Source organism: Schistocerca serialis, chromosome 3, assembly GCF_023864345.2.
Source record: "Schistocerca serialis cubense isolate TAMUIC-IGC-003099 chromosome 3, iqSchSeri2.2, whole genome shotgun sequence".
Classification (NCBI taxonomy): domain Eukaryota; kingdom Metazoa; phylum Arthropoda; class Insecta; order Orthoptera; family Acrididae; genus Schistocerca; species Schistocerca serialis.
This window is the reverse complement of record NC_064640.1, coordinates 19,614,672-19,628,317: the sequence shown is the minus strand read 5'-3', so window position 1 is coordinate 19,628,317 and position 13,646 is coordinate 19,614,672. Positions and strand designations below refer to the sequence as shown.

The following is a 13,646-nucleotide window of genomic DNA, read 5'->3' as shown; positions in this document are numbered from 1 at the left end:
GTGGTCTGCTGTTGTGATATGAAGCTATATTTCCCACCCTCAATACGGAGCTCTAGATGCTGATGACTTGGGCATGTGTCTTTCAGTTGTACGAACAACTTAATTTAGACTGGTGTGATTGGCCACTTCATGGGAACACCCCATGTGAGCAGCCACCATTCTGTGTCAGTTTTGGAGATGACCTGCCTCCCACCGCACCCGCCTCCCCCTTTGAGCGCCAAAGTGAGCAACTTAAGATCTCTGATTAATCATGGCACAGTGGTATTGAATCTTGCCTCAACTGTGGCCATGTCATAGGCAGTACCTCGAGTACTTACTCCCTCCATTCCATTGATATCAACTTCTGGTAGTTGTGCAAATAAATCAGCCTATGGGGGAGATAGCAACCCCCCCCCCCCTCCTCTTGTGTTTCCTGCAGCATCATATTTGGGCTCCTTGACTCTCCACACCCAGATGGAGCACCAGTATCCTTCAGCATCTACTGGTGACAGAGCTCTGTTTATTATTACGATCTCTGAGATCAAATCTATTTGTAGATGGGTCTGGCATATTATGATACCGAGCGAGGTGGCACAGTGGCTAGCACACTGGACTCGCATTCAGGAGGACGACTGTTCAATCCCGCGTCTGGCCATCCTGATTTAGGTTTTCCATGATTTCCCTAAATCACTCCAGGCAAATGCCGGGATGGTTCCTTTGAAAGGGCACGGCCGACTTCCATCCCCGTCCTTCCCTGGTCCGATGAGACCGATGACCTCGCTGTCTGGTCTCCTCCCTAAACAACCCAACCCAACCCCATATTATCATTTTTCAGCTTGTACACATCATACTATTATGATAGATGTCTATGCAGTGTGACCACAGCATGGGATGTTTGCCATCTTGTCCATATGGCAACAATTGACTGTAGAGCTTTGTCCACAGTTGTTGATTCACTGCGAACAGTGTATCGCTCATGGGCTTCTCTCCATCAGTGGTCTAATGTTACTTACTGTGAGCTGGATAGAAGACCTGTGCCATTGCAACTTTGATTATCTATAAACTACATATGCCCATGACTGCAATGTGCACATGAATGCAGTGTTTGGCATGCTGAGTAGCAAAGTATAATGTTTTGAAACAATTCTTGCATCAACTTGTACTGCAGTGGTGGCTTCATAAGCATTAATGCTACTGTGGGACTGAAAGTGGCAGCAAGTGTTGTTGAGAAGTGAATGATATCCACACAAAGTGTGATAGTTTGGAACATTATTGGATACAGTGTGGTCTTGACTCCTATATATTGAGTGTAGTCGGAATGTGAATCACTGCATCAGGAAGGATTTAGTGCCCAAGAGACTGCTCATGTAAAGATAACTCAACAGGACAATGGCCTAACATATGATGAGGATCGCATAAACCTTCTTTGATGACTGACAGGTACCATTGCTTTCCTCATCTGTGTGGTCCAGCTTGATACATTACTCATAAAATAATCTGGAATGAGATTGCCTGGAAACTTCTTCATCACAGTCCATGGTTAATCACGGCATGTCCAGAAGGTAAGAATACTTCTGAGTCTCTGATGATTGAAGGGTATTTTTTTCCCAAAGCTGGCAGCACTGCATTCAAGGGCAAGATGTTGGTAGTAGAATGCACACTCATTTGTCGACTGAAAACTCTTGTTCTAGTGTCATGATGAAATGAGTGTCTCTGTTCCAAATTCCACAAACTTTAAGATGAGGAGCATTATCCAGTTTTGTCTTGCGGATGGAAATGTAATGTTCCAGATTTTTAACAAAATCAAATCTGTTTATGAGGGTAATTTCAAGAATTCTGCTAATGCGTACAAGTGACGTAAGTTTAAAGCTGGCAGAACAAAGGAGTGGACATGCTTCAATCATGGCTGATGAGGTGCAGAACAAGATCAAAAAATTATTCATGGTGACTGTCAGTTGACTTGACAAAAGTGAAAACAATGTTTCCTGAAGTCTCCAGATTGCTTCTGCATGAAATCATTACAGGACCATTTGGTTTTTGAAAACTGTTTCCCAGGTGGGCACCAAAACAATTCAAAGATAAATACAAAGTTAACAGAATTGCATCTTCCTGGAAATTTCTCAAGCTCTTTGAAGTGAAAGATGAACGGATCCTCGACCCTGTTGTGACTGGCAACGTAACATGAGTGACCCATTACATCCCTGAGGCAAAAATATAATCGATGCAGTGGCGACATACCCCCCACCACTGGATAAAAAATTCAAAACCGTTGTTTCCTTTAGAAAAATCATTGCTCCTGTCTTTTGTGAGCATACGGGAAGTCTTCTCGTTGGATTTTTGCCCCATAGGAAACAATTAATGATGGACAGTGGTATGAAATCCTAGAAAATCTATGGAGGACAATGCAGGACAAAGGAGGGAGACATTAATGAAGGGCATGTGCTTGTTGCATGATAGTGCGCGTCCCCACAGAGCCAGTGATACCAACTCTTGGATTAATTCAATCGTGGGACATCACCCACACCACTCACAGCCTTGATCTGGAACTTTTAAATTTTCGTTTTTTTCTCTCTCTAAAGTTGTTTGCGAGTGGTAAGAGGTTTTCCATGGACAATGAGAGCCAGAGTGCTGTCAAACAAGGGGGCAAAGAGGTACAGGAGACATTTTTGATGAAGGTATCAGAAGGCACATCCCTCGGCTCACAGAGTGCACTGAGAATCAAGATGACTATGTCAAAAAATACTGTTTGATGTGCATCTGTGATTTTATAATTTTTCATAAATGTATTGTCTTATCAATTGTTAAACAATGGCCTAAGAGAATTTGGCCAAAAGCCTTTGGAAATTTAATCAGTTGACACAGTTGGAAGCTTCAGAAAAGTTTGTTAATGGATTTCATCACACGGTTATGCATTTCTACATATCTATGGCCTCTTGGATTCTATTTTACGATGTTCACAGGCCCTGATTGCAGGATGTGGGGATTCACAGCACACTGAATTCCGAAGTGAGAGTTAATTATAGTTCTTCAATTCTAATGATTCCTATATTGCTGCACACGTAACCTGTGGTATTGCTTTAGTCTAGCCTTGCATATCCTTCTCGTTGTTACAATTTTCCTGCTACGTTAATGTAGGTGTCTGTTAGGGTGACTAAACATTTACATTTAACTCTTGATAGCTGATATTGTGATAATCGTCCATCACATGAAATGCGAATGAGGGAGTTGTTTTTACAAGGTGAAGAAAACTACTAACACTTGTACAGGAAAATTGTCTCGAAAGAAAATATCAGTATTAAAATTTCTCGTGTACATGTAAAGGTTTCATTTGTGGGACATCTAATAAAAATAAGTTTTATGATGTAATGTCAGTCCGTGGCAAGCATTTTTAGTCATATGGGTTAATTACATATAAAGGGAGAGGAATTCCATGCCATGAGCTGCTTAGTTGATTGTCACTGTATAATCTTTGTATTATTTCAGATCCAGACTTTGTGCCTGAAGTATCTGTTAAAGGTGTCACAATAAATTCAATTACAATTGGGTGGTCTTTACCTCCAGCTGAATTAAGAGATCACATCCATTACTATCATCTTGTTCTACAAAATAATGGAACAACAACCTACAGGCAAGAGTCAATAAGCTCAGCTGACCAAATGAATGTTTATCTGTTTGTAGATCTTCTTTCAGATACAACGTATCACTTCAAGGTATGTGATATTATTGATGTGTAGTGAGTGGCTTGAAAGTGTATTTGTACAAATAATAGCACAACTGCTTTCTAATACGACATTTAAATTGCTGATTCAAGTGTGTGTGTGTGTGTGTGTGTGTGTGTGTGTGTGTGTGTATACAGCGGTATTAGGTTTAGTAATCTGTAAACCTTTTTAGATCTCGAGTGATGTATTAGGTCAACATTTTTTCACTATTTCTAACCCCTTTAGCCTCTTACATTGGCATGCTGTTGTTACCTATGCTAATGTATTGCTGCTATTCTTAACAGCAATAAAATTATTCAGGATTTCCGTCTGTCATTTTTTAGAATTCACCTGATGGGTGATTCTTGGACGTATTGGTTGTCATCCACTAACATTTCTTCCTTTTGGTGTTTCACTAATGTGTTTTCCTTGCATTTTTTGAGGATCTCCTTGTACTAATTGTTCTACTGGTCCACCCCTCAATCTGTAGGTATATTTTTGCATCACAGTGCATTTCCCTCATTGGTCATTTCCAAAGTGGTTGGATTTTACCCAGTTTGATTGGTTGGTGTAAGAACTGTCCATTGCCATCCCGTATTTAAGTTTCATCACCATTGTTTTTGCCATTGGTGGAATCCATATATCATTAATTTGTCCTTGTCCACAATTTCTTTTGTGTTATTTATATTAACCAGTCTTTCAGTAATTTCATTGTAGACTTGTTCCAGGAAAGTCACTCTCATTGCTAATGGCTAAACAGCATCTGAAATCTGAAAGACAAAAAAGTTCATATTAGAGAAGCCACTAGAAAATCAAAATCAAAAGATAGTCACAGTTTACCTGCTGTTCATCTCCCAAGTCAATGATAGAACCAAATCTGCAATCACAGGTCATTTATATACCAGGTGGTTATAATTAAACTTTCCCTATTTAACATGTTAAACATGGAAACTAGTTACCGTATGAGTTCAAAACTTGGTAGCATTAATTTACAGAGTATGGAGTGCAAGATTTCATTGGGTCACTATGCCACCGTCCAGTTCCATCTATGATCACCATGTGCCGCGATCAGTTGTCGTGGTACATAGTCTCAAACACCTGACCAGTCACAGTGCACTTCTGGATGTGTCAACGTGAGCTTGGACAAAACGAGCTCGGTGTTATTGGTGAAGCTCTATTATCAAACCAACAGTAATGCTGCAGCTGCACTTCGAGAATATCACCAGCTGAAAGGATTATGGAAGGGTACTCTTTCTCTACCTGCTGTGCTGAGCACGATGTAGTAGTTCAAATTGACGGGAGAACTGGATGTTGCTTGGGGAAGAGGCTGACGATCAGTTGCACCACAGGTGGTTGATGAAATCGCTGTTGTTATGACAGACAATGCTGCACAATTCCTGATCGTTAGGCAGTGCGCCTGCTTTGTCATGACAGTTAAACATCCCGTGGTCCACTGTATGGAAGGTGCTTCGTACCATTCTCAAATGGTATCCGTACAAGATCCATATCGTGCAGCAGCTTGCACTTCATAATGCACAACGGGTGTGATGGCTTCACTTTCCACTTTCTCGCAAGGATTAAATTTGACGAGGGCTGGCTCTGGACCATCCTATGGACAGTCAAAGCTCATTTTTCTCCGATGGGTGAAGTGAACACACAGAATTGCTGAGTGTGCGGATCTTAATTTACTGTGCATGAAGGTCCTCTGTATGGTGAATGTGTCACCGTATGGGTTGGCTTCGTGGCTGCATACCCGCCCTACGGGTGAGAGACACTTTGAAGTCAGCCGTTTTCAAGCAAGATGGTGGGGCCACACTGCACATCACTCGTAAAGTTCGCCAGCTCCTCTGAAACACATTTGGAAATGATTGAATTATCAGCCAATCATTTCCAAATGCTTGGCCAACGTGATCACTTGATCTCACTCCTTGTGATTTCTGGTTTTAGGGCTACCTGAATGGCAGGTTTTATCAGGGGAAACATTCACACATGTAGTGATCTGAAGCACAGCATATCAAGAGAGGTAGCCAGCATACCCAAGGACATGCTTTGTTCTGCTGTGCAGAATGCAATCCAGCACTTTCAGACTCTCCTGGACACTGATGGGCACCATATTGAGCGCCTTTTGTAGCAGTAACGGTACTGGTATTTAATGGTATGATGTACCATAGCAGCACATTAAAAATGTTTCAGTTGAATTGATTCTGCATTATTTCTCTTCCCCCATGTTCGTGACATTAATGCTGCAAAGTGTGGTACATGTACGGTAATTAGTTTCCGTGTTATAATGTGTTAAGCAGGGAAAGTTTAATTATAACCACCCGGTATAATGAGATCAAGAGTGGCCTCAGCATTGATCCCTATAGTATATCTGTAGTGATTATTCTCCATTCTGAAGAGTCTGTTTTGCTGTGTACACACTCTGTGCCTCTGAATGCTATGTTCTGCATCTTCTTAGTTAAATGCCATAATATTTGAGTTTCTATGTAACAGTGTGAATTGCACAATCAAATGCTTTTGACAAGTCAGTGAAACTACCAGCTGGAAAAATTTTGTCTTTTAAATTTCATTTGAGCTGATTAATGAATTATAAAATAACATGACCTGTGGTGAAACGCCTTTGTAATGCAGATTGAAACTAAGTATCATATTTTTAATAAGATGTGTTATGGTTTGTGCATACACGATCTTTTCCAGTACCTTCAAGAAGCAGGTAAGTAATAAGACTAGTCAGTAATTATTAATAACTGCCTTACTGCTTTTATGTAAGGAGGTCTGCCCATAGCATATTTCAGTCTATCTGAAAATATCTCATGTGATAGTGATGTATTGCATATGTGACTGAACACACGGCATGCGTATGAAGTACAGGATTTTAGTGCCTTACTTGAGATGTTATCAAGTACACAAGAGTTTTTGCTTTGAGGGAGGTAATTACATTCTTAAAATATTTGACAGAACAGGGAGTAATTGTGATTTTGCCTTTCTTTAAGCGAGATTGCTTCTTGCAAGTATTTTATTGCTTTATCCCGTGAACTTTTCATGCAAGTGTCCTGAGCTGCTTCAAGGGTTTCCTGAGCTGCCTCAAGGAAATGATCATTAAATGCACAGCTGGCCATCAAAATTACGATGCCATGAAGGTGGCACGAAACAAACAATAATTTGAAATTAATTCTTGGCTATGCAAGTGATTATCATTTCAGCACAATAACAAAAGTAGTTACGTGTAACATTACACAGTGGTTTTCTCATTTATAAATCACATTTGAATGTTGGTTCATGAGAAGACAATAGAGTGCCCTGTATAAGAAAGGAAGTGTAAAACAGCATGTCAGATTTTGACAGCAGCAAGATTGCAGTATATTGTGAGTGCTGTTTATCAATCAATGATTTTGCAACAACAATTCCGTGATCTTCTTCAAAGTACGGTATCTTTGGGTTTATGAGGGCTATACTCAATGCCGTACAGAATCTGAACAGCCCCACATGCTGGTGCGCAAGAGGACAGAAACAGTGTTTGCTATAGCAAGAACAAATACAATTTATGGATCATAGTACTTTATAGAGCAGTATGTAAAATACAAAAAGAACAGGTTGTGGGTAACATTAAACACACTGACTGGACAACAGTAATACATGTAACATAATATGCTGAGCACACATTTCCAATCACTTAAATAATACTGTTTCTTCGACGGTTCACCAGAGCCCGATGACGCTTGATGATGGCAGGAATCCCGTCTGGCCAGGAGCCGAAACCACGAGCCCAAACAGGTGCACCCAGCTGGAAACATCGTGGAGTCAGTGATGCCAGTGGACATGGGGTCGGATGCAGCAGGTGGAGGAGGGTCTGTGGTTGGTGTACATGTTGCAGCTCTACCAGGCTCTTGTCTCCCACCGGAGTGAAACTGTACAAACTCAAAAAACAGTCTAAAGCAGCTTCAGGGGACCTGCCAGATACATACTTCTGTGTCTGAGTTTTAAACATCTGAACCGTGTTTTCAGCCTCGACATTAGACAGGATGAAATGGGGGAGCTGTGAGATGACTAACACCACTACCCTGACAAAAAGATGCAAATTTTCAAGGAACAAATTGGGGACCATTACCAGTAACCACAGTATACGGAAGTCCCTCAATTGCAAAAATCTTAGACATGCGGAGATAGTAGCTGCCGGGACTTCGACGGATAATGCGCCGTGTAGGGAAACTTGGAAGAGTCGTCCACTACAATGAATCAGTACTGATTGATTGAAGGACCCAGCAAAATCAACATGCAGATCCTCCCGTGGGTGCCTGGCATTGACCAGGGGGAAAAAAGACACCTGAGGGCCCACCTTTGCTGAACGTAGTACCCAGCCAATACAGATACTGGCGGGCCAAAGCTTTGGTCCAAGAGGTTCCCCAATGACCGACATGCGTAAGCCGTAGTACATTATGGTGTAAGGAAGCAAGAATCACAAACTCTGGGAGCAGCGTCCTCTGTAGCTAGCAAAAGAACCCCATGAATCACAGAAAGATAGTGCTGGAGGGAAAAATAATTACGTGAGAGAGCCAAAGCACAGCCCGGCAGGTTTTTCCAGCCAACCGTGCAGCACAAGAGAGAGAACCCAACTAAGTACATGGTCCGTGATGACAGCTGATGCTATCGTGGCACTAGTGAAGGGACAACCATCGATCGCATTCTGGTTCTGAATATCAAAATAGAAACAAAACAATTCATCCCGATCTAATGCAGAGTCCGGTGTGATTGGAAGGGGAAATTAGGCTTTGACGTGTTATGCTGTCGGCCGGTAATGGATCTAATAATGATAATGGGAGACCAAGAGAGCCCCCTGCTGCAAATGATGCGCTGCCTTGTCCAGCATGGAAGCTGAAGGGCTAAAAAGAGCAACCAATGGCTTGTGATCTGTGATTAAATGGAACTTAGAGCCATACAAGAAGATGAGATTTCTTGAGGATGAACACAGTCGCTGAAGCCTCCTTTTCAGCCTGAGAATACCGCTGCTGGGTGGAAGTTACTCTTAGAAGCGTAAGCAGCAGGTCATTCAGACCTGTTGGCATATTTGTGCACCAACACCATGCTTAGAGGCATCTGTAGTCAACACTAGATACTGACTTGGCTGAAAAGTGGCCAGATGTGGGGCAGATTTAAGTTCAGATTTAAGCAAAGCGAATGCTCTATCATGAACTGGGGACCAGAAAAAAGGCACAGTTTCACACAAAAGTGCACGCAGGGGCTGAGCAATAGTGGATGCGTCTGATAAAAACTTAAGATAGAATGCAACTTTACATAGAAATGCTTGCAGTTCCTTAACAGAGACCGACCATGGGAAAGCCGTAATTGCATCAGCATGGTGATGCAACAGCATGACCCCTGTGCAAGAAACCTCAAAACCTAGGTACTTAATTGACGGCTGAAAAAAATTGAGATTTGATAGGATTGCACTTTAGACTTGCAGAATGCAAAACAGAAAACAAGGGTTGTTGGTCTTCAGTGGAAGAACCGGAAACAATGATATCGTCGAGGTAATTGATACAGCCCAGTACAGAGTCTGTCAGCTGTTCTAAAAAATGCTGAAAATTTTTGGGTGCGCTAGCAATGCCAAAAGGCAAGCAATATTGGTACAGGCCGAAAGGTATATTGGCAATGAGAAGATGCCTAATGGCCTCATCCAATGGGAGCTGAAGGTACACTTCTGACAAAGCAATGGCTACCTTATAATTTTGCAAGCAACTCGTCAGGGTGGGGCAAAGGGGATGTATCTATCATTGATTATGCATTAATCATGACACTGAAGTCGCCACAGAGGCGAAGCTTACCCACCGACTTCTTAACGACGACCAGTGGTGTAGCCCATTCACTGGAAGAAATAGGCTGAATGACATAGAGTAGCATTAGATGGTCTAATTCGGCTTTGGCGGAGTCACGCAGTGCGACAGACATGCCATGCCCCAAAAAAACGAGGGTGGATGGATTCTTTAATCGTAAAGTGGAACTGAAAACTGGTAGCACAACCGAGCCCACAGGAAAACAATGACAAAAGCTCAATGCAGAGGGACTCCAATTACCAATACAGAATGTGATTTGATACTAAATTTACCTCTTGGTAATGGAGAAACCAAAAGTGTTAAACGCATCAAAGTCTAACATGTCTGCAGTATGGGAATGATCCACAACAAGGAAGGTGAGAGGGCGAATAACAGATTAGTAAAAGACAGGAGAGGAGAACTGACCTAAGATCAGAATCTGCTGTTTATTGTAGCTAACCATCTTTCGTAAAATCTGTGTGAGGAGAGGGGAACCCAAGTCGCATAAATTTGTGTATTTACTAAAGTCACTGCCACTGAATAATGTGACATAGTGGTTAGCACATTGGACTCGCATTCGGGAAGACAGTGGTTCAAACCCGCATCTGGCCATCCTGATTTAGGTTTTCCAGGATTTCCCTAAATGGCTTCAGACAAATGCTGGGATGATCCCTTTGAAAGGACATGGGTGACTTCCTTCACCATCATTCCCTAATCCAATGCGACCGATAACCTCACAGTTTGGTCTCCTCCCCCAAATCAATCAGTCAACCAACCAACCAACCAACCAACAAAATTTACTGCTGCTCCTATGTCCACTTGCATTATTAGGTGTTATACAGAGTTTTTTTCGTTTTTAATCACTCTCCTTAAGCTAGCTTAGTACAGTCATTGCTGCTAAAGTTTTTTGTGTCACTGAGGCAATGATCATCACATGGCTTACAAGCTGTTGGACTACCTTGTTTGGTAAAATAAAATGAAGCTGAAATTACATTAATGGAAAGAACTTAGGACGGCAAAATTAATGGAGCAGTAAACAGCAGGACTTGGTGAAATATATCACCAAATTTAGGGGTAGGATGAGAATGCCAGAGACTCTTGTAAGTACTCCTTTAGTTTGGAAAAAGGCACTACAAGATAAAAATTTTAGGAGACAGTGATTGTAGTGACACTTGCATATTAATGGTGATATATTATGCAGACAGACTGGGCAAAATATAAAAAGAGTAATGGTATCGGTAAGTTGAGAGTTTTTTTTGTAGTAACAGTTCATTGAGGCAAAAAAAAAAAAAAAAAATGGAATGGTTGTAGTTTTGAGCTGCACCATACAACCATTCCATCATGTTACTAAATGATGGTCTTAAGATTCCCCAATAATAAATGTGTCCTTTACTATTTCGTTATTACTTTTCCTTGTTGCCGCCATAAATATTTGCATGAATTGTTGCAGATGTCCGCATGTAGTGAATATACAAAGCAGTGTGGAAACTGGTCCAATGAAGTCTATGGACAGACACTGGATGGAGGTAACAGCAGACTGAAGAAAATGTTCAAAACATTTTGCTTGCACTTTATGTAGATGCTTGAGTAGCATATAACTGTGATTGCAAAGTCATTAATGCTCTTGTTTGAGACTTAATAATCACACCTGGAATAAAAACCAAGTGAAAATAGTTTACAGTTGCAAGTAAATAAAATTTTACAGTATTTACTGCTAAGCATACTTTCCTCATATTACCTACTATGGTGTAGGATTTTTAAACCATAGAAATCTTTCATTAGATTTGTTATCTCATAGATACATCACTGAATACAATAGCCCATTGCCACTAAATGTCCATACAGTCAGCTGATGGTGTCTAGTTTACATATGGATTCAGTTTCACATAAACTTTACCAAATCTAAGAATAGATGTGACATTCAATAAGCATGGGTTGATGGAAGATTGTGGGCTTAAATATGAACTCATGGGCTAAAGCAATGAGGGAATTCGTGAGAGACAATTTTTTTCATATACCTCATTGTTATGTACAGATAGATTTTCTTTGATTGAATTACTTGTTTGTGTCACAAGGAGCTGGCATCAAGAACTTTGACGTCTTAAAGATAACATGAGTTTAAGAACTTTCATCATGTTGTTGTTGCTAGTTTGAAGCGTTGTAAATTTTCTTTTTCTCAAGGAGTGGAGCAAGTTGTGTATGGTTTAAATATCTAGATAAAAATTGAAGCAGTTGGGCAGTATTTTGTTATTGAGTAAATGGACTTAAATTTGTTTTGTTTTATGTTTGAAAATGGCTTTTAATTTAGGAAAAGTATTATGGTCAACCTCAACAGAACATGTGAGTCCTTCTTTCGACTAGGACAATGGTTACATCTCTTTGCATTTTATCATTACAGGGGTCACGAGACCCATAAGGATGATGCTATCGTTTATCGCCTAATGAAGGCATCAGAAGATAAAAACCAATCTCAAAATGGTTTAGATAAGATATCTGTCTTCTGTGAAAATTGACAATTAACCCTAAATAATGAAAAGTGTGAGGTCATCCACATAAGTGCGAAAGGAATCCATTAAACTTCAATTACGTGATAAATCAATCAAATCTAAAGGCCATAAATTCAACTAAATACGTAGGAATTACAGTTATGAACAACTTAAATTGGAAGGAACACACACAAAATGTTATGGGGAAATGAACCAAAGACCACATTTTATTGGTGTAGAGGACGCAGCAGATCTACTAGACTGCCTACACTATGCCCGTCCTTAACAGATAACATTAATGGAATATATCAAGAAAGTTCGAAGAAGAGCAGCATGTTTTGTATTATGGAGAAAAAGGGGAGAGTATCATGGACATGATGCAGGATTTGGCATGGACATCGTTAAAACAAAGGCATTTCTTGTTTTGGCAGGATCTTCTCACAAAGTTTCATTACCAACTTTCTCCTCTGAATGTGAAAATATTTTGTTAATGCTGATCTAAAGAGGGAGAAATGATTGTCATAATACAATAAGGCCAATCAGAGCTCACACACAAGGATGTAGGTGCTCATTTTTTCGCATGCTGTTTGAGAGTGGAATAACAAAGAATTATTGTGAAGGTGGTTCAGTGAACTCTCTGCCAGGCACTTAAGTGTAATTTGCAGAGTATCCATGTAAATGTAGATGAAGGATTTAGACAGTGAAACCAAAACTGCTTCCATGTTTCCTGACTTATCATATATACAGTAATGACATATGCAAACCAGTGTAATCCTTAAAAGCTAATGAGCTTATACACACAGCACTTACGGTAACAGTTCAGAAACATGCTTATTGTCTTGTTAATTTATCTGATTAACTCGCATTTAAAATATCATCAACTGAATAGAGAGAGTGAACCTACTTTTCCTTTAGACATGAAATTATACACAGTGGAAATAAGAGCAGTAGGCTGCTTTTGTATCTGATTCCGCCCCAATGTGAGAAAGTGTTTTTAATGAGCAAGCAGTTAAGCTTAATCTCTCAACAGTCTGGAGTACATATTATTCCCTATATAGTTCACAGTGAAGGTGGAACCACAGGAACTAAGGAGTATCTACTCCCTCTGTCTCTTGGTTATTGTATGTCACTGAGAATACCACTGGTTTTTTAGGACTTGGGAGCTATTGAGTGAAGCTGGTCTTGTTAACCATTTGACTGCTGTTGTCGAGTTAACGTGTCATGCTCCTTTGCTCCCCCAAGGTGCTATTGATGAGAGTGTGGCCTCTGGGTTTTCCTCTAGTGTTACCGAAAAGTTAACTTGAGTCTCCTTGCCATCCACTGAACATTAATACCAAACATACCCATACCACCACTCGGGTACCTGCGTGTTGTTGACAGGTTTAAGCGTACATCAGATTTTCTGCCTCCATAAATCACTATCTTTTCACAGTTTTGGCTGCTCAGTTGTGCTTGGGTACTTTATTGTTGTTTTGTTTTGCTGCATTCAATGTACATAAGTATCACTGTTCATCAGGATTTGCACCACACTGTTTTTCTTATCAGATGTTCTACTGAGGAAGTTGTTGTATGAAGAGCAACAGTGAGGCTGATTTATTCGATGACATTGTAAGTGATAAGCTCCTCCATCAATTCTGAAAGCAACTATCTTAAGCTTTCTACGTCAGAAGATG

General features: G+C 40.5%; 1 protein-coding gene across 1 annotated transcript in view; it reads left to right on the top strand.

Annotated features, from left to right (window-relative positions):
* LOC126469681 (tyrosine-protein phosphatase 69D) overlaps nucleotides 1-13,646 on the top strand; it is a 400,445-nt gene that overhangs the window by 138,973 nt on the left and 247,826 nt on the right. The window contains exons 8-9 of the mRNA XM_050096833.1: nucleotides 3,463-3,689; nucleotides 10,938-11,013. Of these exons, the coding sequence (XP_049952790.1) occupies nucleotides 3,463-3,689; nucleotides 10,938-11,013 (303 nt within the window). The remainder of the gene's footprint in view (nucleotides 1-3,462; nucleotides 3,690-10,937; nucleotides 11,014-13,646) is intronic.